This window comes from Leuciscus leuciscus (assembly GCF_965113295.1).
Source record: "Leuciscus leuciscus genome assembly, chromosome: 19".
Taxonomy (NCBI): domain Eukaryota; kingdom Metazoa; phylum Chordata; class Actinopteri; order Cypriniformes; family Leuciscidae; genus Leuciscus; species Leuciscus leuciscus.
The window spans coordinates 15,257,668-15,283,193 of record NC_138743.1 but is presented as its reverse complement, the minus strand read 5'-3'; the positions used below and the strand labels follow the sequence as shown (position 1 = coordinate 15,283,193).

At 42.7% G+C, this 25,526-nt stretch overlaps 1 protein-coding gene across 6 annotated transcripts in view; it reads left to right on the top strand.

Annotated features, from left to right (window-relative positions):
- The window catches only part of LOC309482898 (RAC-alpha serine/threonine-protein kinase), a 115,411-nt gene that overhangs the window by 8,925 nt on the left and 80,960 nt on the right, over window positions 1–25,526 (top strand). For 4 of the 6 annotated variants that reach the window (XR_014200417.1, XM_082148495.1, XM_082148493.1 and 1 more), the window contains 2 exons: window positions 22,304–22,423; window positions 23,976–24,124. Coding sequence is in view for 5 of the 6 variants with exons in the window: in XM_082148495.1 (XP_082004621.1) it covers window positions 24,079–24,124 (46 nt within the window). In the remaining variant the exon portion in view is untranslated. Of the gene's footprint in view, window positions 1–22,303; window positions 22,482–23,975; window positions 24,125–25,526 lie in introns of all 6 variants that reach the window. The other 2 variants (XM_082148494.1, XM_082148496.1) reach the window with 2 other exon arrangements.

The window sequence follows — 25,526 nt, the reverse complement described above, 5'->3', positions numbered from 1 at the left end:
GTAGCCAGAAGTTGTGACTTACCCACATAGCAACATTGTGACGTCCCAGATCCGGCCCATATCTGGCACATGTGGAATGATGATCTGGCCCACATGGTGCGTGGAATGACTGCCCTTGGGTGGCCCACTCCTGTTTGCCAGATCTGGGTCACAAGCAGGCCATAGCAATACCACATGTCAGCCAAGAGCAAAGAAATAAACCAGAACTGGACCTTATCTGAGCCACAAAATCTGTTTATATTAAATATGGAGTCATCTCAGCCTTAATAAGCCTGTTAACAAGCAGAATCACTGAAGGAAAGAAGAGAACAGAAAAAGAGACTAGCAGAAACAACTACAACTGACTTCCAGCCACAGCCTTAGATGAAATTAACTGAAGATAAAAGAAGACATTAAATCTTTCAAGATCTCAGCAGAGGAGGATTAAACAACTCCACAAACAGCATTACCGGCTTCACTCATTACTAACCAGATTTACTTTCTGTCAGACGTCTACAAAAGTTTTATTGAGAATTAACGGGTTTAACTCTAATGTGTTTCATTCATAACATTGATTAGTGTGTCCATTAGTTGGGCTCTTAACTCTTATTATTTCTTTTGTCTTTTTTGGCTGCTGTAACAGTGAGTTTGTCAAACACATTTGCTGCAGCAAAGAAAGCTAAAGTGAAATGAGAGCAGGTGATGATGGTTACCAGTTGATAGTTTTATAATCATCATGAAATAACATGATTCAGTGATGTCTTTAGAATCTAACAATTGTGTTGTACCATTGACATATTCACATCACAAACCCTGTGTTATTAAATATGTGCACAAAAAGTGAATCTACATACATGATGACACACACAGATATCAACAATCAGCACATGAATCTCAACTGGGGCAGTCATGGTTAGGGAGTTGAACTGGTAACCCAAAGGTTGCTGGTTCGATTCCAGAACCGGTGGGAAATGACTGAGGTGCCCTTGAGCAAGGCACCTAACCCCTAATCGCTCCCTGGGCGCCACACAAAGGCTGCCCGCTGCTCTGGGTGTGTGTATCCACGTTTGCAGTGTGTGTTTGTGTTAACTACTCACTACTCTGCTCCTAATGTGTGTGCATTAACTTGGATGGGTTAAATGCAGAGGTCAAATTCCAAGTATGGGTTACCATACTTGGCCGTCACTTTACTGTACTTTACTTTACTTTTAACAAGTCAAGGTTCTTCCACTCCCTTCAGGGACCAAATGGTGAACCTTCAAGCGCTGCCCTTGGAGGAGGCAGACCCAGCTCTGGCTTTGCTCTGTCCTGTCCACACTCTGTGACGGTCCTCAGACAAGCTCTTTGTCAAGTCAAGTTAAGTCACCTTTATTTTTAGAGTGCTTTTTACAATACAGATTGTATCAAAGCAGCTTCAGTGATAACATGAAAATTATACAACAAAGTTTGTTTCTAGAAGAAAATTGGGTCATCGTCCACCGTAAGACAGATCGATAATATTGTTGAATATTAAATGTCCCCAACTAAGCAAGCCAAAAGCCAAGGCAACAGTGGCAAGGAACCAAAACTCCATCAGGTGACAGAATGGAGAAAAAAACCTTTGGAGAAACAAGGCTCAGTCGGGGGCCGGTGTTCTGTCAATGTATAGCGGGGTCTGTCAATTTAGCCTACTTTGTCAAAACAGCATACCAGTGTTTGTGAAGGGTATGCTGTTTTGATAGCCCCTGGTTTAATAAAAATACAGTTTATAAAGGGGTATGCTGTTTTAAAGCCCCTGGTTTAATAAAAATACAGTTTATAAAGGGGAATGCTCTTTTGATAGCCCCTGGTTTATTAAAAAATTCTAATGTGTATATAATATGCGATATAATACACCAACACTTACCGCTTGTAATCTTAGGTATGCTGAAATGGTGGTTTAAATTTAACGCATGCGCAATTCCACAAATTTCACTGCTGTGCATGCGCATTAGCCGAAGATATCCCATTCTGATGGGTATGGTGTTCCGTCAGAACACCGGTTCTCCTCTGGCCAACGAACGAACAGTGGATGATTATGATTCAGGCAGCATTACAGGTCAGAAGTGAGATTGCATCAGAACATTCAGAATATTTATCCAGTTCCATCTGGTTGGAAGTCAGAGTCATCACGCTGGTATGGAGACGAGTTTGTTGAGGATCAGTGCCGATGGCTGTCGTGTTGATGAGACCTTCACAGGGCTGATGAGGGATGCGTTGTGGATGGGTCCAGGCGCAGGTCCACCATCTGATCTGGATACGGCCCGGATCCGGCTGACTTCGGAATAAACAGAAAGACTTACATTAGCGTAGATGTCATTCTTCTTATGATGTAACGAGTACATCAGGTGTTATAGGAAGTGTCCCCGGTTCCGGCTGACCTAATTTATGCAGCCTAATAATAATTTAATTGATTTGAATAATAAAAATGTATAATGGTCTATATAAATGCCAGAAAAAAGAGATGCATTTTTAGTCTAGATTTAAACTGTTGTTGACGGAAGTCGTGGGATTTCATGTGTTGCGTGATATCTCTGCGCCCAAGTAGCAGTGCTTCGCCTAAGTAGCTGTGCTTCGCCTGTGCTTCCCTATAATATAGTCCCAAGTCAATATCTGCCTAGGAAATCACCTAGTGTTAACCCTCTGGAGTCTGAGCGTTTTTTTGGGCCCTGGGGGTGTTCTGACATGCTCTGACATTTGTGCTTTTTTCAGTTGCTTATAAACATATTAATGGCAAAGGTGTAAATTCACTCTATATAGCACAAACAGGACTACAATAATATGTGAGCCACATGTATGTACATGTTTTCATTTTTGAGAGAATAATGTTTATGCGTGGTTATCGCAAAAAACTAAAAATTAAAGTTTTTGAAATAAGGCCACAAAACACATACTAAATATGTGGCAATAAGACTTTTGACTAATGGATGTCGTCGCCTATAGTTATTTCTTCAAAATTATGTGAAAATAGTCTTGCTTTATCGTTCACATAAAACCATACATTGATTTAAATTGATGTAAAACAGGTTTTGCTTGGAAAGCCAATATGCGAGGGGGCGTGAACGAGGAGTGGTTTACACCTTAGAATACACCCACTCTGCATAATTAGCCATTCACTCAGGTGTGACACTGACTGAGCCACAATGCAAGGACAAAAGATATATTTAGAAGAAGACTTATATTGACCATTTAAGATTTTGCTTACATCTATCTTGTAAATATGTTTTGCTATTTTATTAAAACGGTTACAATTACAACAATAATTACAATTTCAACAATATTTCAAGTGTACTCTTTCTTTGTAAAAAAAATGATTATAGGCCTACATTTTATCTATGTATTCATTAGTTTGAATATAACCAACATTGGCACAGCTAACATCTTAGTTGATGACTTTATTTTTGACAAAAATAGTATTTTATATATAGAAATTGCTAAACAAAAGCTTATTTGATGTGGCAGTATATTCTACAGTAAAAACTGTACCCAAATCTAGTCAACAAAATGTTGTCTTTCATATTTCGTCTGACTGTAACGTTGTTTTCATGAAATATTAGGGCATATTGTTAATTTGCAGTTTAATACGTTGCTTATACAAATAGCCTACATTTTATTTCAACATTCAGTCGATGTTTACTTATCTCAGTGTAACCCACTCGAAAATAGCCTACTAACAGGATTACGTTATTCTAGTTTAATATCTGATTTCCTAATTACTTTTAGCTATGTTTTCCCTGCACACCGTATTTGTCCAGTAGGTGGCAGTGGTGGCGCTGCACAGAGGGAAAACGGCTACACTGATTCTTGGAGAAGAAGACAGAAATCGCGAACAGCAGAACGATAGTGAGCTGAAGTCTTATTTAGAATTTCCTGAGTAATAAAGCTAAAAATAACATTTAAAAGCTAGTTAAAATATTTTTCCTCACCAAACCTACTTCTAATGCAGGAATAGCAGAGCAAAGGGTCGAAATTACGACAAGGAGTTTACCTACTTGTATGATTTTTCTCCGGTGAGTGTTTTACACGTGGTTTTCATTTGTGTTACTAGCAGACATGACATGACATATGTGATTAATGAGTTAAGCACGTAAAAGTTATCTTTATTTTTCTATTTTATTGTAACTCAGTTGTTTAATGCATTGTGTGAAAATGTATTGAGATATGTACTGCATAAGCTAAAAACCAATCGGAGTTGAACATGAGTTAATGATTTGAAGTGCTATTTCATGCTATGTTGAAGCCACGTTACTACGTGATATGCTAGTGCTTGAGTTTCATGTATGTAGTGAATGTATAGATTGAAAATAAGAATTTAAGCTACTACAGTTCATGAATATGAGTTATATTTCCAGATCTGGTAAAATTTATCGAGTGAGTAATTGAATGTTGCCCTGCTATGCAGGTTGGTTTTTTTGGATGCATGATTTGAGAGTGAGTTCCATTGGACAAATTCACCATCGGACACGCGAGGCGGAAGAGCAGAGGGCGCAAACGATCATCTTGCCTGCAACACGAACTGCTTCTACTCACCATTTCTTCATTGCATCGTACAGATAAGCGCAAGATCTCACCACACTTTGAAAAAAAACATACTACCCGGGTAGATGGACTTTGGTTTATTATTTTTGGGGTTATTTTATCAGAGCTCTGAAGTCATTTTATTTCATATTTTTTCAACTTGTGTGGAAAAGTTGCAAACTAAGAGAAATACTGATTTTCTCAACTAAAAGGACATTACAAAGAAAAGATAAACAAGGTCATACTGGTTGATATTTGATGTTCAATAAATGCCGGCTATATGTTCTGAGTAAACTATTTTGGTACTTTCATTTGTCTACTCCTCTTGTGAAAAGTTCCTTAGAAAGGCAGCACATCACTCTACATTATAATAAGTGCCCCTTACATAATTTGGCGAGCCAGTGGCCAAGAGGAGAAATTAGATTAAATTAGTATTTGTTTACATTGCCGGTTAAACCTGATTATTGACCCACTGTAATATTTTTTTTATTGTTTTTTTCAGTTTGCTTTTGTAAATTGTGTCAAATTCAATGCAGTCATGGATACTGAACAAGAGTATGGGGTGAATTTGAAAATGGCTGTGTACGTTGAGGGTATTACCACAACTGATACTGATGAACAGATAACTGAATCCTGTTCAGCTTTTGGGCCTGTGAACAAAGTTCTTAGGGTAAGGCAGACAGGACAAGAGAATGGAGTTAAAGCTCTAGTTGAGTTTAAGTCTGAGCAATCAGTCATAGACCTAGCTCCTAACCTCCCACAATATCTACCTAGTGTTAGAGATCCTAACATCATATGGCGTATAGATAGGGCTTATAAAGTAGCTCCTACTCCTGAGAAATCCCTACCCACAGTGCGAGCAGAGCTCTTGGACTCGAGTAACAGTTCAAATTCTGATAGTGAGGCAGATTCTGATGACAGTAGGACCCCTTTAGTCCGTAAAGCACACACTAAGTTTTACCCAACCCAACATGCTTCCCCTACATTCACCACTAAAACAAGAAAACAGAAAACACAGTCAGCTCAAATCAACCAAGGAGCCTCAGACAATGACATAATCAATCCACCTGATGTTCAGAGGATCAGTGTAGAGCATGTTATTAAAAATGACAACTCCAATGCCTCAAGCCAGGGATCTAAGCGACTTCGTCCTTTTTCAGGCAAACTTCCTAAACCTACAAATGAAGCTGACTTTCAGACATGGTCTCTCCATGTGGAGCTTATGATTCAGGATAAAACCCCTGTTGACATGCAGCGACGTAAAATCCTAGAAAGCCTGCTTCCACCAGCCTCTGATTTAATCAGGCAGCTAGGCCCAGATGCAGCTCCTCGTGATTATGTGAAGCTCCTTGACTCAGCATATGGGTTAGTTGAGGATGGGGAAGAAATTTTCGCAAGGTTCCTTAGCACTCATCAAAACACAGGAGAGAAAGCCTCAGAATACCTGCAGCGGTTACAGGTGCTGATCACCACAGCTATGAAGCGGGGTGGCATTGCGAAAGCAGACGCCAATAAACAGCTGTTGCGACAGTTTCGGCGTGGATGTTGGGACCAGTCCCTTATTCTGGCACTGCAATTAGGGCTTAAAACAGAAACCCCCCCTGATTTCTCAGATTTTCTGCTACAAGTTAGAACAGAGGAAGACAGGAGAACTGCAAAGCAAGATCGCATGCAACGCCATTTAGGGAACACAAAGCCCAGGTCCTCTATGAATATGCAACTCGTGCATGAACCGCCTTTTTCTGATGATGCAAGCGCAAATGTCCTCCAGACATACGTCACAGAAACTGAAGCTTTACGGAAACAAGTCTCTGAACTAAAAATGCAACTTACCAAAAAGAAAGATCTAAGGAGGCAAAAGCATGCTAACAAAATCCAGAATTCAGCTCAAGAAACCCCCTCAGTTAGGGTAGCTGAAATTCAAGCCCAACAAGCAGCGCCAAAACCCAGGCCAAAGGCTTGGTTCTGTTTCAAATGTGGCAATGATGGCCATCTAGCACGACAGTGTGAAAATCCCCCAAACAAGTTGTTGGTTGATCAGAAACATAAAGAACTCAAAGCAAGACAAAATGAATGAGAAACCAAATATGACCATTTAAACTGGACAGGGTCGCAGTGGAGGGACTAACTGCACCCAGAAATAAAATGAAACGTCCCGCACAAAACGAAGGCACGAAAACAGTCGCCTGTGAAACACATTCCTCAGCTCAGTCATTTGATGGTGCTCTCCCAAGAGGGTTGATAGGGCCAAAATGTACATCAACTGTTGTAATTGAAGGAGTTCAGTGTGATAGCCTTCTAGATTCAGGTTCCCAGGTTAGCACAATTTCAAAGTCTTTCCATCAGAGTTACCTTTCACATCAGCCCATTTTCCCCATTCAAGACCTATTAGACATAGAAGGTGCTGGTGGTCAGGAAGTACCCTATCTAGGTTACATCCAAGTCAACATACACTTTCCAGAGCACATCATGGGGAAACCTGTAAAGATTCTTACCTTAGCACTTGTCGTGCCTGACCACAGAACAAACATGGACGTCCCCTTGTTGATAGGCACCAACACACTGGATCCACTGTATGAAAAGTGTGCACTTATTCAGGATGACTGCGTAAAACGCGGGACCAACGGTGGTCAATGCTCCCCACTTGTGAAACATTTGTATCACAGATTCAAAATAAATCAACAAAATGGCAGAGTTGGGACTGTGAAGCTGCAGAGCAAAAAGAGTGTCATCATTCCTGCAGGTGAAAGAGTGGCTTTAACTGGATACGTAAAGCATGTCCCAGTAGCTACCGATACTCCTCTTATGGTAGAGCCCCCCCAATCCAACTTACCTGCTGGTCTCTTGTTCTGTAGCTACGTCATGACAAGCCCGCCATTTTCGTCCTTCAAGATGCCTGTTTTGGTGAAAAATGAGACCGCACATGACATCAAAATATCAGCAGGTCATAGCATCGCTGAGTTATTTTTTCCTAAAGCTGTGTCATTCTTACCAGGTCATGATGACAGAGTCACAATGAGTGAGCCATCCCACCTGACTCCATCCATCGCGACGTGCAACTCCATGCATGTGTCTGATTCCGGTAAACTCACTTTTGACTTTGCAGACTCTCCCTTGTCTGAAGAGTGGAAGGAGAGAATCACCAGGAAATTGAATTCAATGTCAGACATTTTTGCACTCAACGACCTTGATTTTGGTCATACCACTGAGACTAAACACAGGATACGCTTGTCAGATCCATCTCCATTTAAACAGAGGCCCAGACCGATTCATCCCTCTGATTATGAGGCTGTCAGACGTCATTTAAAAGAGCTTCAAGATGCGAACATCATACGTGAGTCAGAAAGCCCCTTCGCTTCACCAATTGTAGTGGTGAAGAAAAAGAACGGTGATATCAGGCTATGCGTCGATTACCGAAAACTGAATAGACAAACCATCAAAGACGCATATGCTTTACCCAACATAGAAGAAGCCTTCTCAGCCTTGAACGGGTCCAAGTGGTTTTCTATTATGGATCTCAAGTCTGGCTACTATCAAGTAGAAATGGAGGAGGGGGACAAGTGCAAAACAGCTTTTGTGACACCTATGGGGTTCTGGGAGTTTAACAGGATGCCACAGGGAGTTACGAATGCCCCCAGTACTTTTCAGAGAGTAATGGAGAGGTGTATGGGTGGAATGAACTTGAGAGAAGTCTTAGTCTTTCTTGATGACGTTATCGTTTTCTCGGCTACACTTGAAGAACATGAAGATCGATTACTCAGAGTTCTGCAGAGGTTGAAGGAATTTGGCTTAAAGCTTTCACCTGAGAAATGTCAATTCTTCAGAACATCTGTTAAATACCTCGGTCATGTTGTGTCTGCTACTGGGGTAGAGACCGACCCAGCCAAGATAGCTGCTCTGACGACGTGGCCTAGGCCTAATAACATCAAAGAGCTTAAGTCTTTCCTTGGATTTGCCGGATATTATAGGAGGTTCATAAAGGACTATTCTAAAATCGCAAGGCCTCTGAACGACTTAACAGCTGGTTACCTGCCACCAAAAAGGAAGTCAGCCTCCTCACATAGCAGATCAACACGTCTCTCAAGTGTAGATTTCAGAAGACCGTTTAATGAGAAATGGACATCAGCCTGCGAAGACACATTCAAGACTCTCATTCAAAAGCTCACAACAGCTCCGATTCTTGGGTTTGCCGACCCGAAGAAGCCTTACGTCGTACATACAGACGCAAGCACTCATGGCCTTGGTGCGGCCTTATATCAAGAGCAGGAAGGCAAATTGAGAGTAATAGCTTATGCGAGCAGGGGACTCAACCGCTGTGAACGAAGATACCCTGCACACAAACTCGAATATCTCTCTTTAAAGTGGGCTGTCACAGAGAAATTCTTTGATTATCTCTATGGAGCGAAATTCACTGTTGTGACAGACAACAACCCACTGACGTATGTACTGACATCTGCCAAGCTTGATGCTGCAGGCCACCGCTGGCTGGCTGCCCTTTCCAGCTTTGACTTTAACATCCTGTATAGAGCTGGGAGGAAGAACCAAGACGCAGACGGTCTCTCAAGGCGTCCACATCCTCATGACAAATACCAACCTGACTTCACTTCTCAGGATGAGGATAATCGCATTCAGCGCTTCCTTGCCCAGTTCCTACAGGACGACCGAGGAGCCGATTTTCCATCTGATGTTGTGAAGGCAGTGTGTCAGAGGCACCAGCACATCTCAGCAGCAAGTACAGAGCCGGACTTCCAAACGCCGGTACCAGTTGAATGTTTAGCAATTGAGGCCTCTGCCATTCCTGTAGGATTCTGTCAAGCTGATGTACTTGGGTCATGTACGTTGCCGCAAATGTCACTTCAAGATTGGGCACGTGAGCAAAGGCAAGATCCAGTCATCAGTAGAGTAATAGAGCTTGTCAAAGCAAGAAAGCGACTTCCATACAGGTTGAGGCGTCAGGAGGATCGAGAGGTCCAGTTGATGTTGAGAATAATGGAGCAACTGGTCTTCTCTGATGAAGTCCTAGGCCGAGTATTACTCCCTTTTCGACCAACCTTCGACTTCCACTATTGCTGAACAGGATAGAGGGATTCCACAAGAAGAAACCAGACTAAAGCAAAGGTCTCATGCTGTAGAATTCACTGAAGAGGATACCCAGATGGAAAATGAGCCTGTCTCTGGAAGTCAAGAAGCTAATGTGAGTTTTGATGTCTCCACACTGAACCCTGCAGCTCCAGCATTTGAACCTGAGGGTGGAATACTACCCGGGTAGATGGACTTTGGTTTATTATTTTTGGGGTTATTTTATCAGAGCTCTGAAGTCATTTTATTTCATATTTTTTCAACTTGTGTTCAAAAGTTGCAAACTAAGAGAAATACTGATTTTCTCAACTAAAAGGACATTACAAAGAAAAGATAAACAAGGTCATACTGGTTGATATTTGATGTTCAATAAATGCCGGCTATATGTTCTGAGTAAACTATTTTGGTAATTTCATTTGTCTACTCCTCTTGTGAAAAGTTCCTTAGAAAGGCAGCACATCACTCTACATTATAATAAGTGCCCCTTACATCAGTATAGCAATGCAGTTTGCTAAAACATCATCATTCATTCACACACGCGATTTAAATTTAAACTGTCTTTGCCAGCTGTGGTAAACAGCGCGCATCTTTGCCGTTTATTCATTCATAAACAGAAACCCACGTGAAGAAATTCATGTGAGAAGGAAAAAACGTACAGTATTCCTCAGCTCGCTCCTCGATATACCCGCACTTCTGAGGGACATTTTCCATTAGTATTATTCCTCACAGCGCTGCAAGACGGTGTAAACAATGATCTAAATAAACTTGTGTGTTTTCTCGAGCTGATGGGGGCGTTCACAGGATTGCCTCAGCCATTTGCGTTTGAATAGCGCGCGCTCTCCGTGGGCGTGGCCGATTATAACGTAATGAGATGAGATGAGCTCGACTGGAATCGCTCTCTTTTAATACAGATTTCACAAGATGAGAATATTAGCTTTTTATATAAATTACTTCATTTAAAAGAAGAGAATTCAAGCTTCATGCCTGTGTCTCTGTATGCCTGTTTGACTGAGTATTCGCTCAGTTATTGTTAATTTTCGGACGCGTTTCAGAATGGACTTCACTGGCAGAGAGAAGGCAGAACTCGCTTCTTGTTTATTTTTCTTTATTTGGGAAAAAGCACAACACTTTGTTTTTATTGTGAGTATACACAAAAATAATACACATTTAACAGAATCGATTGATGTATGAAACTCCTATGGAAAATCAAAGTCAACAGAGTATTTATGAGTTTCTTTTACACTAATAAAAAAAAAGCGAGCTGGTATCGCCGGCGATACCGTAGACCTCAGGGGGTTAATCTGCATTGCTATTTGTACTCGTTGTGAATACGCAGGCCACAAGAAGTAATTACGTGGGGTTTTTTTATTTTTTTTATCACTTTTACTCAGGACATGCTAGCTGGCAACAAAGGATTCCATTCATTGTGCTACGCTAAGCTAGCGCCGACCCTGTCAAACTAAAACAATGCATGCACTGAGACAAAAATGCATTTGCCCACCTATCTAAATGTATGAAAGAATGTGAATAAGCCCTATTTAAAAAAACGGTGGAGTGTTCCTTTAAATGGGTTTGGGAGTTTTTTGTATTTCCTAGTTCAGGGAACAGACACAGTCTCTATATGATGATATCTTGGTGAAAGAGGCTCTATGTGATGGGATTTATCTGACCTCAGTGACGTGAGACAGCTAGCAGATGATCGGTTTAGCCAGTCTGTCTGCTTCCTGACCTGAGCCCCAGATTGTCATGTTTGAGCTCCAAGACTATGTGCCATATTACTAGAGAGAAGAGCAACACCATCCCAGGAGTGATGAATACCATCTCTTTTCAACAGGTCAGGTCTGCCCCAAAAGACACTTAGACAGCCAGCAATTGAGTGAGGACAGTCTACTAAGTATCTCATCACTCCTGCAAAGAGGAAGGGGGCCAGAGCAAATTACAGTGCCTGACATCGTACTTGCAAGTTCACACACCTCTTTAATGTTAATTTTAGTGATCTCCGACTGGAAAAGTCGAACATCATTAGTGCCAACGTGAATAATAATCTTAGAGAATTTACGATTAACATTAACCAGCACTTTTAATTTGCTTTGATGTCAGGCTTCCGGCAAACATGTGACTATAGTGGCTGGTATCTCTATTTTCACATTCTGTGTAATAGAATTGCCAATAACTAGTAGCCTGGGTTTCCCCATACTGCCTTGAGCAGCGCGATTTTATTCACGCTGCAAGGTAGTCTGGCTACCATGGGCTAATTTTTCCCCTGAAATAGGGAACCAATCACAGAACGGGGAGGGAGCAGCAAGACGATGACGAAGTATATGCGACACACCGAAGCAGTTTGTTTATCTATGGATCCAACATGACAGATGTAAAAATATATGCATATTTAGTTTAGCAAGCAAACACATCTACAAAAATATGCCTGTATTTCAAGTTGATAAAATAATTTAAAATCCACATCAGTTTATTTGTGCCGACGCGCCACCCCTCCCAGGATCTATAACGTTACCTAGGCTACTTCCACTTTTAAAAATTCATCATAACCGCGCGCGCGATCTGCTTGCAGTCGTCGAGATGGATGCTGAGGAGTTGAAGAAAAGAATAGCTAGTGGAGATTGTTAAGTTGTCGACAATACGTCATCAAAAATCAAGTCCAGTGTGTGGGAGAAATTTGGAGTTATCTGAAGAAAATATTGTAAAAAGCTTTGCTGCAAACATTTTCGTGTTGGATAGCCGCAAATGTGGAACTTCATCCCTGAGGAAGCACGCAGATAACTGGTAACAAAGCCGTTCTATCGAACGGTATTTTTCATATTTAACACTGTTAGTATGTGTGGTGTGCAGGGCGTGTTTGAACCCAAAATTGTCAGATGTAGGCTAGACGAAATTGCGTGGCATATAGTGGTGTAGCCGCGTCTGTTCGATTTGTGTGGTAACGTTAGCCATGTTCTTAACCCTCTGAGGTCTGAGCTGTTTTCTGGGCCCTGGAGGTGGTCTGACATGCTCTGACATTTGTGTTTTTTTCTCTTACTAGTGACATTTTCATGGCTAAAGTCTAATTACACTGTATTTAGCACAAACTCTGCTACAATAATATATCAGCAGCATGTATGTAAAAGTTTGTAGTTTTGAGATAATGACATTTATGCGTGGTTTGTGAAAATACAAAAAAAAATTCTCACTGAAATAAGGCCATGAAACCCATACTGATTATTTCTTCACAAGACTTTTGAAAATTGTATGACGTAGCCTAGAATATTTTCTCCAAAACTATGTGAAAATCACCCTGACTGCTCATTCAGATAAGACAATATATTGATTTAAAATTTCTAAGACGTGTTTTGTGTGACAAAGCCATATGCGAAGGGGCGTGATCATCTCATGAATATGTAAGCTTTTACACCTGAGAAAGACAAAGAAACTCCCCTAACTGCCCTATTAGGAGCGATCAGGCCCTGTCATTCAGAGCAACCTTGCACAAAGAATGAGGAGATTTAAAAAAGAATGGCTTTTAGATTGTTTGGATTTATTTACAACACAACACAATCCAAAAATACAAATGACAAAAGAGCACATTGAAAACAATGATCCAAAGACAGAGACCTTTGTGCCATTCCTAAAAACATACCTTTCATTTCCAAGGTGTTTGATTTTCACTTTACCATGTTCATGTACAGAGACTCATGTGAATGTTGAAGTCAGCAGGACTCAGTTGCATCTGGTCCCTGAAAGAAAAAAAAAAGAAAAAAACTGTGAACATACTGATATCAAGAGAAACTATAGGGCTGCACGATTTTGGGAATAGATTTTAGATTTTTCTGGTTAAAATTTATTTTTAAAATTCACAGAATACACACACACACGTTTCCAACAATATATAATGAACATGAATATAGGCCTTGTAGGCATAGGCTACACAGTGCTGCATAAAATAATAATAACAATAAATTAAATCTTCCAAAAGATTTCAAGAACAACTACGCTAGAGAAAAATATATTGATTATCATATGTTACTTCAAATGTTTCCATTCGTTATGATGATATAAAATGAGATAATAGTAAAAACATAAAGCCTAATGTTTGGTGCATTTTTCCTTTCAAACGCAATCGCGCTCCAAAATATGATACATTCAAACCCACAGCGCGCTCCAAAATATGATACATTCAAACCCACAGCGCGCTCCAAAATATGATACTCAAACCCACAGCGCGCTCCAAAATATGATAGCCTACATTCAAACGCGATCGCGCTCCAAAATATTAAACATTATGGTTATACATATCTATGTTTGAGCAGATATCCACAAACAGTATTTAACAGTAAACACGGGTCTAAATAGTATAATATTCACCATATAGCAACAGTTCAACTACAATGTGAAGTTTATGCAACAATACCATAAACTAATAAGTAAGAATTTCTTACCTTACATCTTTCTTGTCTTCAAATCGCGTTCTTCTTCTTCTGGGGGTAAATCCAATGTAAGCTCAGACGTGTCTTCCAAACTCGACGAAAAGCAGAGACTTGTGAAGTGTTTTGGTGTTTTGTGTTTGAGGTAACGAGGGCGTTCGCGTTCCATGTGGAGATTTGCATGTGAATCTCTTTTGCGCGAGTGGGCGTGTCGAATTAAAAAATAATTAGCAAGCGTTTGAGATACTGGACATCCTGTTGGTTTTATACAAATTACTTAAACAGAGAATATTTGTTTTCAGTTTGAATCCGATCATTTAAAAGTACACACTTAAATGTGCATAAAGGTATATGGCTCATAAATGTGTGAGAAGGATTCGCTGAGTTATGTTTCAGTTTATAGACGTGCTCAAGAAAAAAAAGTTCACCGCGACGGAGAGGCAGAACGCACACCCTGTTTATTTTCTTTATTTTACAAAAGCACAATGTTTTGATTTGATTGTAAGTAGACACATACAAAAGTAGAAATATCACAGATTATTTTTTTATATTTCTTTTTTCTGTATAACCATAAATGATGGAGTAATTTAAGTTTATGTTGCTGCTATGTGAAAAAAATCCAGCAAAACGCGTCGGCACGTTTCTCGACCTCAGAGGGTTAATGTACCGGCCTTTTGACAGCTTCGGCTGAAGTTGTCCTTGTGTTAATTGTCGTGTAACTTCTGTATGACCTGGCAATAAACATTTTTGTAAGTGTCTATAATGTCCATCCATCCATCCATCCATCCATCTTCTTCCGCTTATCCGGGGCCGGGTCGCGGGGGCAGCAGTCTAAGCAGGGATGCCCAGACTTCCCTCTCCCTAGACACTTCCTCCAGCTCTTCCGGGGGGACCCCGAGGCGTTCCCAGGCCAGCCGGGAGACATAGTCCCTCCAGCGTGTCCTAGGTCTTCCCCGGGGTCTCTTCCCGGTGGGACATGCCCGGAACACCTTCCCGGGAAGGCGTCCAGGAGGCATCCGGAAAAGATGCCCGAGCCACCTCAGCTGGCCCCTCTCGATGTGGAGGAGCAGCGGCTCTACTCTGAGCTCCTCCCGAGTGACTGAGCTTCTCACCCTATCTCTAAGGGATCGCCCAGCCACCCTGCGGAGAAAGCTCATTTCGGCCGCCTGTATCCGGGATCTTGTCCTTTCGGTCATAACCCACAGCTCATGACCATAGGTGAGAGTAGGAACGTAGATTGACCGGTAAATCGAGAGCTTCGCCTTACGGCTCAGCTCCTTCTTCACCACGACAGACCGGTACAGCGACCGCATTACTGCAGAAGCTGCACCGATCCGTCTGTCAATCTCCCGTTCCATCCTTCCCTCACTCGTGAACAAGACCCCAAGATACTTGAACTGTACTGTCTATAATGTGATAGTCTAAACTGATTTTATTTCGGGTGCGGGTCGGGTGTCGGTTCTATTTTAAGCGGGTCGGGTGCGGATTTACAAAATCGGACCCGTGCAGGACTCTCTGGTGTACACATAAATCTCTGACCCATCGTCGTCTTCTTCGTTGAATATCTGTCGCTCTACTTACGTCATCTGGTATAATTTGAAACGATTGGCTATAAGCTACGTACAGGCGCATTTGATAGACATTTGTAGCGCCCAATAAACGGCTCTGGGCATTCGTAAACCACGCCTCAAATACGAGAAAATGAACATGTAGTATCCAGACCACGTCTCAAAGAGAAAGTGGTCTGACGTTAGCCAGGCTAAATAACTAGGGCACTTTCAACAGGATTCTCAGTGGGTGCTTCACTGAGTCGAGAGAACCTGTTTAATGTTGTTATCGGAACGGAAGAGCAGTGTTTTGTCCCGCGACTGACTACAGCATCTTACGGTGACCCAGTTGCCCTGCTGCACGGGCTCTACTATAGCCGGAACCGAACAATTTACAGAGTTCACTAAGCTAGTCGCATCCAAAGCAGTATCTAAAGCCCTTGCATTCTTACTATCCCCGATTAAAGTTTGGATGCATGTCTCTAGTTGGATGCGTGTCTCTGAAATCTTCTCCGTCAGCCTTACTATCTCCCTGCATTTATTGCATGTAAAGCCCTCGGCGCTGACAGAGAAGGCTATACTTGTCACGGTTCACAGATTCATTGTTTCCTTCTTGTCCCGTGCATCTGTTGTTGTGTGTGTGTGTGTGTGTGTGTGTGTGTGTGTGTGTGGGCGTGACCGGATCGTTACCGCTGATCAGCAGCACAGCTGATTGTCAGTAGCAGCACCAGCTGAAGCTCATCAACTCATCCTTAAATACTCACTGGTTTCTTCTCTCCACTGTCAGATCGTTGTTGTATTCCCCGTGATGTGTTGTGTCCTCTGATCCTGTGTTGGCGGTCCTGTTCCGTGCCTTGGTGTCGTGAGTTGGTGTTCCTGTTTGATGTCTCCATTGTTCTTCGTTCCTCGTCTGGATTCACCATCTTCATCAGCGCACTTCACCACTCACCACCTGCTTTCTGTGTTTGGCCATCGAGGTCCCTGCGCCACTCATCATCACCTGACTCAAGTCTTACGAACTTTACATTTTATAATAAAGAGCTGTTTGATTACACTCGCGCTTGCTTCCTCGCCTTCTGTCGTGATAGAACGATCTGACCTTCAATGGAAGCAGTGAGTGGTTCGCCGATTTCCCTGGAGGCGTTCTTCAACAGCAGCATTCATCGGATGAATTCCCAGGAGGAGAGTTTGAACGACACGGGCCGTGCAGTTCAGACTCTCGTGGCGCAGGTGTCCGAGCTCACCCAGCAATTCCAACTTCTGCGAGCTCCCACTGTGCCACCCACGCCGCCCGTTCCCCCCACACCACCTGAGACCCTCTTCCAGTCAGAACCCCGCCTACCAGTTCCTGAATCGTACTCCAAGAACCTTCTGTACAGAGCGAACAAAGATCGCTTTTGTTCTGATCCTGCTGACTGGGAGAGCGGCATTATGGGGAACCAAGACCCCTGCTGTGACTCGTTCCAGGCACTCTCCGCTGAGATGAGGCGAGTATTCGACCATGCCGTTGCCGGGAGAGAGGCCGCTAGAATACTCGCCGACCTTCATCAAGGGGAGAGATCAGTGTCAGACTATTCCATCGAGTTCCGTACCTTAGCGGCAGAGTGTCACTGGAACGAGGAGGCGCAGTGGGACATGTTCCTGCATGGGCTGGCTGACCGCGTCCAGAAGGAGATCTATGCCCTGGACCTCCCTACGACGCTCAATGGACTCATCGAGCTGGCTCTAAGAGTAGATGCACGGCTGTCCAGAGTCGAGCGACGCATCTCTCATAGTCGAGTCCCTGGAGAAGCTGAGAGCCAGCGGTTCAGTGGCGGGGACGCGGTCAGCCCTACCTACGATCACGAGCCCATGCAGGTGGGGCGAGCTCGGCTTTCCCGGGAGGAGAGGGAAAGGCGGAGATCCCAGGGGCTCTGTCTCTACTGCGGCACGGCAGGCCATTATTTGAACACCTGCCCAGTGAAGGGACCTAACCCGAAGAGGCTACTGTCGGGTGGGATCTCCGCCGAGAAGCTCTCGTCTACATCTACACTCCTCCCGGTAAGACTGAGATGGTCACATTCACACGACTGTCAAGCACTACTGCACTCAGGGGCTGAGGGTAATCTCATGGACTACACTTTCGCGCACAGGTTCCAAGTCCCTATCAAACCACTCACCCACAGGATTTCCGTCCACGCCCTCAACGGTCAAGAACTCCCCACCATTTCATTCACCACTGGACCGGTCACTCTTGTTACATCTGGCAACCACACTGAAACCCTCTCATTCTACATCATGGACTCCCCCCTTGCACCTGTGGTTCTTGGTCACCCCTGGCATATCCGGCATAACCCCAAAGTGGACTGGCTCCAGAGGTCTATTGTGGCGTGGAGCAATAAGTGTCATGAGTCCTGTCTAGTGTCTGCCTGTCCGTCTGTTTCTGTTTCTGTGTTTCAGGAGGAGGCAGTGGATTTGTCTAACGTGCCCGCGGAGTTCCATGAACTGAAGGAGGTGTTCAGTAAGTCTCGGGCTGCTTCTCTTCCTCCGCATCGTCCCTATGACTGTGCTATAGATTTACTGCCAGGTAAGTCTCCGCCTAAAGGCAAGTTACATTCGCTTTCTGCTCCAGAAAGGGAGGCTATGGAGAAATATATTTCTGATTCTCTAGCAACGAAGTTCATCCGCCCTTCCTCTTCTCCAGCGGGGGCGGGGTTCTATTTTGTGGGGAAGAAGGATGGTTCTCTGCGACCTTGTATTGATTACCGAGGGCTGAACAGCATCACGGTAAAGAATACGTATCCTTTGCCGTTGATGTCTTCAGCCTTTGAGAGGGTGCAGGGTGCGTCTATCTTCACTAAATTGGACTTGCGTAATGCTTATCATTTGGTCCGCATCAGGAAGGGGGATGAGTGGAAGACTGCTTTTAACACCCCCAGGGGGCACTTTGAATACTTGGTCATGCCTTTCGGTTTGTCCAACTCCCCAGCAGTCTTCCAGGCACTCGTTAATGACGTGCTGCGAGATATGGTCGACCAGTTCATATATGTCTACCTGGATGACATATAGATTTTTTCATCTTCTCTCCAGGAACACATGCAGCATGTCCAACGAGTGCTTCAGAGGTTGCTAGAGAATGGGCTTTTTGTCAAGGCGGAGAAATGTTTGTTTCATGCACAGTCTGTTTCTTTCCTAGGGTACATTGTGTCGACTGAGGGAATACGCATGGATCCTGAGAAGATTAAGGCTGTGGTGGAATGGCCAAGTCCAGATTCCCGTAAGGCCCTACAGAGGTTTCTGGGGTTCGCCAATTTCTACCGGCGGTTTATTCGCAACTTCAGCCAACTAGCCTCACCTCTGATTCCCTTGACCTCCCCCAGAACTACGTTCAGGTGGTCAGATGCAGCCGAGGCTGCGTTTACCAAACTGAAAGGCCGCTTTGTTTCAGCCCCCATCCTCATTGCCCCTGATACATCACGTCAGTTCGTGGTGGAGGTCGACGCGTCAGAGGTGGGGTGCAGTGATTTCCCAGCGTTCTCCCACAGACGACAGAATGCATCCGTGCACGTTTTTGTCTCATCGTTTGTCCCCTGCCGAACGCAATTATGACATTGGTAACAGTGAATTGTTGGCAGTCAAGTTAGCGTTGGAGGAATGGCGCCACTGGTTAGAAGGGTCGGGGGTACCTTTTATCGTCTGGGCAGACCACAAGAATCTGGAATACATTAAAACCGCCAAAAGATTGAACTCCAGGCAGGCTCGGTGGGCACTTTTTTTCGGACGTTTTGATTTTACACTCTCATACAGCCCGGGTTCTAAAAACATCAAACCGATTCTTTATCGCGCATTTTTGACCGTTCCGAACGCCTGTCTACTCCCGAGTGCATTTTACCCGAGAATCTATTTGTCTCCACACTCGTATGGGAGGTCGAATCGAAGGTCAAGAAGGCCTTAGAAGGGGTAACGCCTCCGGCCAGTTGCCCACCGAACCGCTTATTTGTACCGGAGGGATTACGGTCCGATGTTATTCAGTGGGGGCATTGTTCCAACGTGGCTTGTCATCCAGGAGTTAGTCGTACCAAGTTTTTGGTCAAGCAACGATTCTGGTGGCCACTCATGGCTTGTGATGTTCACAGTTTTGTTTTTGGCTTGCTCAGTTTGTGCCACTGGTAAGACTTCCAATCGATCCCCAGATGGGTTACTTCAACCGCTGCCTGTCCCTTCGAGACCCTGGTCCCACATTTCGCTAGATTTTGTCACCGCCCTCCCACCCTCCCAGGGTAACACGGTAGTTTTGACCGTGGTGGACCGGTTCTCGAAGGCGGCACATTTCATTCCCTTGCCCAAATTACCCTCAGCCAAGGAGACAGCGTTGACCGTCGTTAACCAACTGAAAGGGAATGTCTCGGCTACATATGTAACCCTCAGAACGGAGACGTCATGTCCCGTCGCCACATCTGCTGTGACAGCCAGGTCACCAGCTCGGCTCCTCAGCGAAAACCTGAAGATGCGATGCACCTGCTGCTCATTATATGTGTGAGATGCGATGCAGCGCTGCTGATGCAATTATCAAATGCCAATGTTTATTGCCTCGTTTTAGTTACACTCGAAGTAGATTGGCCTCTCTAGCGAGATTCCTATTCATCGGTCACCGATGTGATGTCTCCGTTCCCTCCTTCAGGGAACGAGGGTTACGTACGTAACCGAGACGTTTCAGTATTTACAATATTAAGAATGTATATATATATATATATATATATATATATATATATATATATATATATATATACCTGTATATATATATATAAATAAATGTAACATGTTTCTCCTAAAATAAAATTGAAGACATCTGAAGACAAAGTTGATACCTAAATGAGACATATAAGAGAATCACCCTTAGTATCCGGAGCTTAGAGAAACCTCTGTCAGAGCCATAGCCTTGTGAGCAGCACATCGACAGGGTAAAGGTACTTTCCTGCTCATGTTCCCTTCTCATCTCTCCTCCTACTCTCATGTCCAATAAAGGTGAAAAACCCCAATGGCATAAAATAATAATAAAAAAGAGCAACCTCTGCAAAACAATAAAGAGATCTTCCATGTCTCCTTTTTCTCAGAACTTTCTCATGTCTCAGTTGTGTCTAAGGAATTATCGGAGAAACATCTGAGACACTGTTAATACTAAAATGAGAGATATATGAGAATCACATATGGGGTTGTGTGAGACAGACAGACAGACATTAGAGAAGGTAGTTCTGCCCGAGAGTTGTAGGTCTATGTGCACCTTTGCATTTGCTTGGCAGAAAGTCAAGTCAAGTCAAGTCATCTTCATTTATATAGCGCTTTTAACAATGTAGATTGTTCCAAAGCAGCTTTACATTGATAATAGGAAATTAAAGTAACAGAGATTGTTTTGGCTTTATAGCAGCTCTAGAATAAAGTTATTGTCCAGCTAAAGTTAGTTTGATTGATTCACTTCCGTCGCAACGATCATTAATTATTAACTTGCTAACACGACACCGTTTTAACAGAAAACTCTTAAGTTCTTTCTGCGCAAACTTCAAAAAAACGCGAACCAGTGAGAACGCCGATGGCGTGCACATGCGTATAACGAGTTCAGTCTGTAGGTATGTGTGTTTGAATATATGTGCGCAGGCGTGTAGTCCTTCCCTACAAATCAACCCTCAACATACTACTTGTCTGGCCTTAAAATTTATAATACAGAATTTTTATCGCTTCCACATAGCCACGCGAACCGGAATTATCCCGACAACGCTTTATCTGTAGAGAGGTAAAGGGAGGGGAGGGAGGCCTTCACAGGGAAGAGCCTATTTGACACTTCAGGACTGCGCTGTCGTCGCATCCTGGCACAGGTCCTTCATCAGATCTGGATGCAGCCTGGATCCGGCGGACTGCGGTAAACCCCGGGATAAACAGAGAGACTAATATTAGCGTAGACGCCATTCTTCTTATGATGTAACGAGTACATCAGGATTTATGGGAAGTGTTCCCGGTTCCGGCTGAGCTAATCTATGCAGCCTAACATTGAATTATAAAAGTCTATAATGTGTTATGTGTATGCTAGGTCAAAGAGATGTGTTTTTAGTGTAGCTTTGAACTGACAGAGTGTGTCTGCTTCCCGGACAATGTTAGGAAGACTGTTCCAAAGTTTTGGTACTAAATAGGATTAGGATCTACCGCCAGCAGTTGATAAAAAAACATCTGAGCAATAAAATGTTCCTTTAATGGAGTCTAGAAAGAGATTGCAGCAAGACAATAAAGATATGTTTTATGTTTATTCTAACACATTCTCAGTTTTGGGTATTTTTCTTTCAAATATTTCTCATGTCTCTCTATTTTTATTTGTCCGAAGGAAATTTAGTAGAAAACATCTGAAATGCTGTTAATACTAAAATAAGAGATATATAAGAATCACAATTCTTCATTCTTCACAATCACAGAACAAACAAGTCTCCTGAGCTTAAGAAAAGCAACCACAGAGCAATAAATGTTTTCTTTGAATGCTATTGAACGCTCCTAAAAACCGGGGTCACTGATGCCTTTTCCTCCCTTTCTCTTTCTCACTGAGCCACGAGTAAGAGCAGAAATGTTGAATGAAGTGTATGGCCTCAGTGGCCTCTGTCTCTCACTCTTTCGCTTTATTTGTGCCACGTGACCATTTGTGAGGCCATTGAGTTCATATGGAGTGCTGCATTGAGCACAGGCTTGGTCGCCCGCCCACTTTTTTTACCCTCTCTTTTTCTCCCACAGCGTGGCTGCTTTGGGAGGGGCCGTTCTCAGAGACAAGCTGCAGTGGCAGCACCAGACACACATGAGACTTCCCTGGTGCGTGTGGGGTTGTGTGAGACAGACAGACAGACATTAGAGAAGGTAGTTGTGCCCGAGTGTTGTAGGTCTATGTGCACCTTTGCATTTGCTTGGCATCATTGTGAGTAAATGGTTCTTCAGTGTGTATTTTTACCGTATGTTTGTGTTCTCTCATAGATTATGTGATTGCATGTCATCTAACTTTTTTTTGCTTCTCACATGTGTTGCCATCCCAGGGTTAGTGATGGTATGTTTTGTGCATGCGTGTGTGTTTTGTGTCAGAGGAGTACCTGTATCTCGGAGTAGCTGATCTTTGAGGCAGGGGGAGGGGAAGTTCACATAGGGTTGTTGTTTCAGACGGCTCTGAGGCAGGAGAACGCTGTTCTTTCTCTCTGCATTCCAAGCAGCCGGAGGCTGCATAGCTGTGGGGTGCATCAAGGGCAGCAGGTTTTAATAGACAGACCTCAGAAACTACAGTCAAAGCTATTCCCCAGTTGACTCGGCTCGTTCTAATACTATACTGTAACAAACTATTGTGTCTTTTAAAGAGTTAATTTGCAAAACTTAGTCGAAGAATTTGTGTACCCTTAGTCTGATGTAGGATCGTTGTGTATGCAACTATGCATACAGTTGTGTATGCGATTGACTCTGACTCTTTCTGGACCATGTTTACACGCTCTTTTACTAGATTGAATGTAGTAATGACATATGTCACAATTCCATAATGATTTTAAACACATTTTGATTGAATATGCCATACTCATTTTAAACACTAAAATTACATAAAATCATTATTCAAAAGATTAAATATCACATGAATTTAGGCTAAAAATAGCAGCAATAGTAGTGGATCAGGAATGATTCAGGAATTCCTGATAGTAGAATCAGGAATGATTCTGTGGGTCATGAGAATTCCGCTTTGAATTGTGATCAGAATTTTTTTTTTTTTTATTGTGTGCAAAGGGAAAAATAAAAATTATCCACACTCTGATGGCTTAATAAAAAAGATGGTATACAGACACCCATTCAGAGGTCTAAAAGTCCACTGATCAGTTTGTGCTTCCACATGCAAGTGTGCTGTTGGTTTCATCTGGACCTGATCGCAATGACCATTAAACGCAGTAGTATCCCATGTCTGAATGGAAATGATGCATATGTAAATTATACACAATGTGTAATTGAATAATAAATAATAAGAGAATGCCAAAAGTGTGCAGAGCTGTAAAGTAGGTGAAGGCCTGGTGTAAACACTGTGAGATTCATTTCTGTCAGCTGTTTTTTGTTTGTTTGTTTGTTTGTCTTTACAGTGTGGTTTTATTTCCTTTTTTTAAACAGACACAATATAAATATATTCAGTAAGAGACACATTTATGAAAAGTGCAAGCACACTTTCAGCTGAAACCGAGGGATAAAGCTTCATTAATATTAGCTTATGTGGCTTTAACTAATTCAGAAATAGCTAGTCTATATATATATATATATATATATATATATATATATATATATATATATATATATATATATATAAAATTAGATCAATAACTATTATGTCCCTATAGCTTTAAAAAAAAAAAAAAAAAAAAAAAAAAAAAATGTTGTCTTCTGTTTCCTACAGACCACCTGTCCTGCTGAATGTCTAGACTGAAGACACCCACTACTTCCCACCTTCTGCCCCTGATCCGAGTCAAAGGGACACAAGGATTTTCTCTCCAGCCATAATGAGTGATATTGCCATTGTGAAGGAAGGATGGCTACATAAGCGAGGTAAAGATTCTGTGAAGCTTTCTTCCAGTTTCAGAAATGATTCTTGTGAGAAACCAGAACAATTATTGTAAATTATTTCCATTGTTTCCATTATTACCATTTAGTCAATCAAGTCACATTTATTTATGTAGCACTTTATTCATTACAGATTATTTCAAAGCAGATTCACCGTAATAATCAGGAAAAGGACAGATTTAAAGGGATGGTTCACCCCAAAAAAAACAAAAAAACAATGAATTTCTTTCATCTGCTGAACACAAAAGAATATATTTTGAAGAATGTCAGCAACCAAACAGTTTATGTGCCACATTGACTTACATAGTATTTTTTTTCTCATTCTATGGAAGTCAGTAGCCGCTGTTCCACTGTCGGGCCAGTGCGAGCCAGGGCTAACAGCGTGCCGGGTGGGGCCAGTAGCCTCGGACCTCAAGCACAGAGCCCAAAATCAAGTCGCGTTTCCACTGTCGACCCAGTAGCCCCGCAGCGATGTCACACAACAATGTCATAGAACAACGTCACACAACCCACAGTTTCACCAGCTGACTGAAAACTAGCTAGATCGCAAAATGAGCATGACAGAAGTAAACGTTTGGTCTTTACTTAAAGACTTAAGATTCCAGTATCAATATTTGATCAACGTTTTACAATAAAAAAGGTTACAATGATAGTAATTTATTCATTTGTGTCAAGAGTGCAGATCAGTCATGCTGAATCAAACTGGTATTTACCATTTCAAATGAAAGTAGAACACATTAATCATTAGGGGTGTGACGAGATCTTGTGCTACGAGATCTCGCGAGATTAAAACGCCACGAGATTTCTCGTCGAGGTGAAACTTTGTCTCGTGAGTTGTTGTGATTGTGATGTTAGTGATGGAGCGTGAGGGTGAAATTAGTATTGAAGATGCCCCTTCCACTTTTAAATCATTTGTGTGCCGGGCCAATCACACACACACTCACTGTCCCTCGCTCACTCACTCACTCGCGCACACACACACACACACACGCTCACTCGCGCACGCACAGTCACTGTTGCTCGCACTCTCACTCACTCACGCACACTCACTCTCGCTCGCACTCAACCCGTCGTGGAGGACGGTTAAAATGAAACATGCTAGTCTTTCTGTCGTGATGTCCTGAAGCATCGCAGACGCGTAGGTTATCGCCCACTATGACACACTATACGAAATGAAACGATCGAATCTTGTGTCCCGACGCCCGTTGTCCGAATCTCCACGAAACGGATCGTGCCAAAATCGCGCTAAAATAGTGTAATCTGAACCAGGCAGGTAATAAACATTTGACCTATCACGCAAAGAACCTATTAAAGCACTAAGACATGGGAACAGTATAGCTAACATTCACATATCACAAGTCATATCGACATCGCAATATTAAACAAT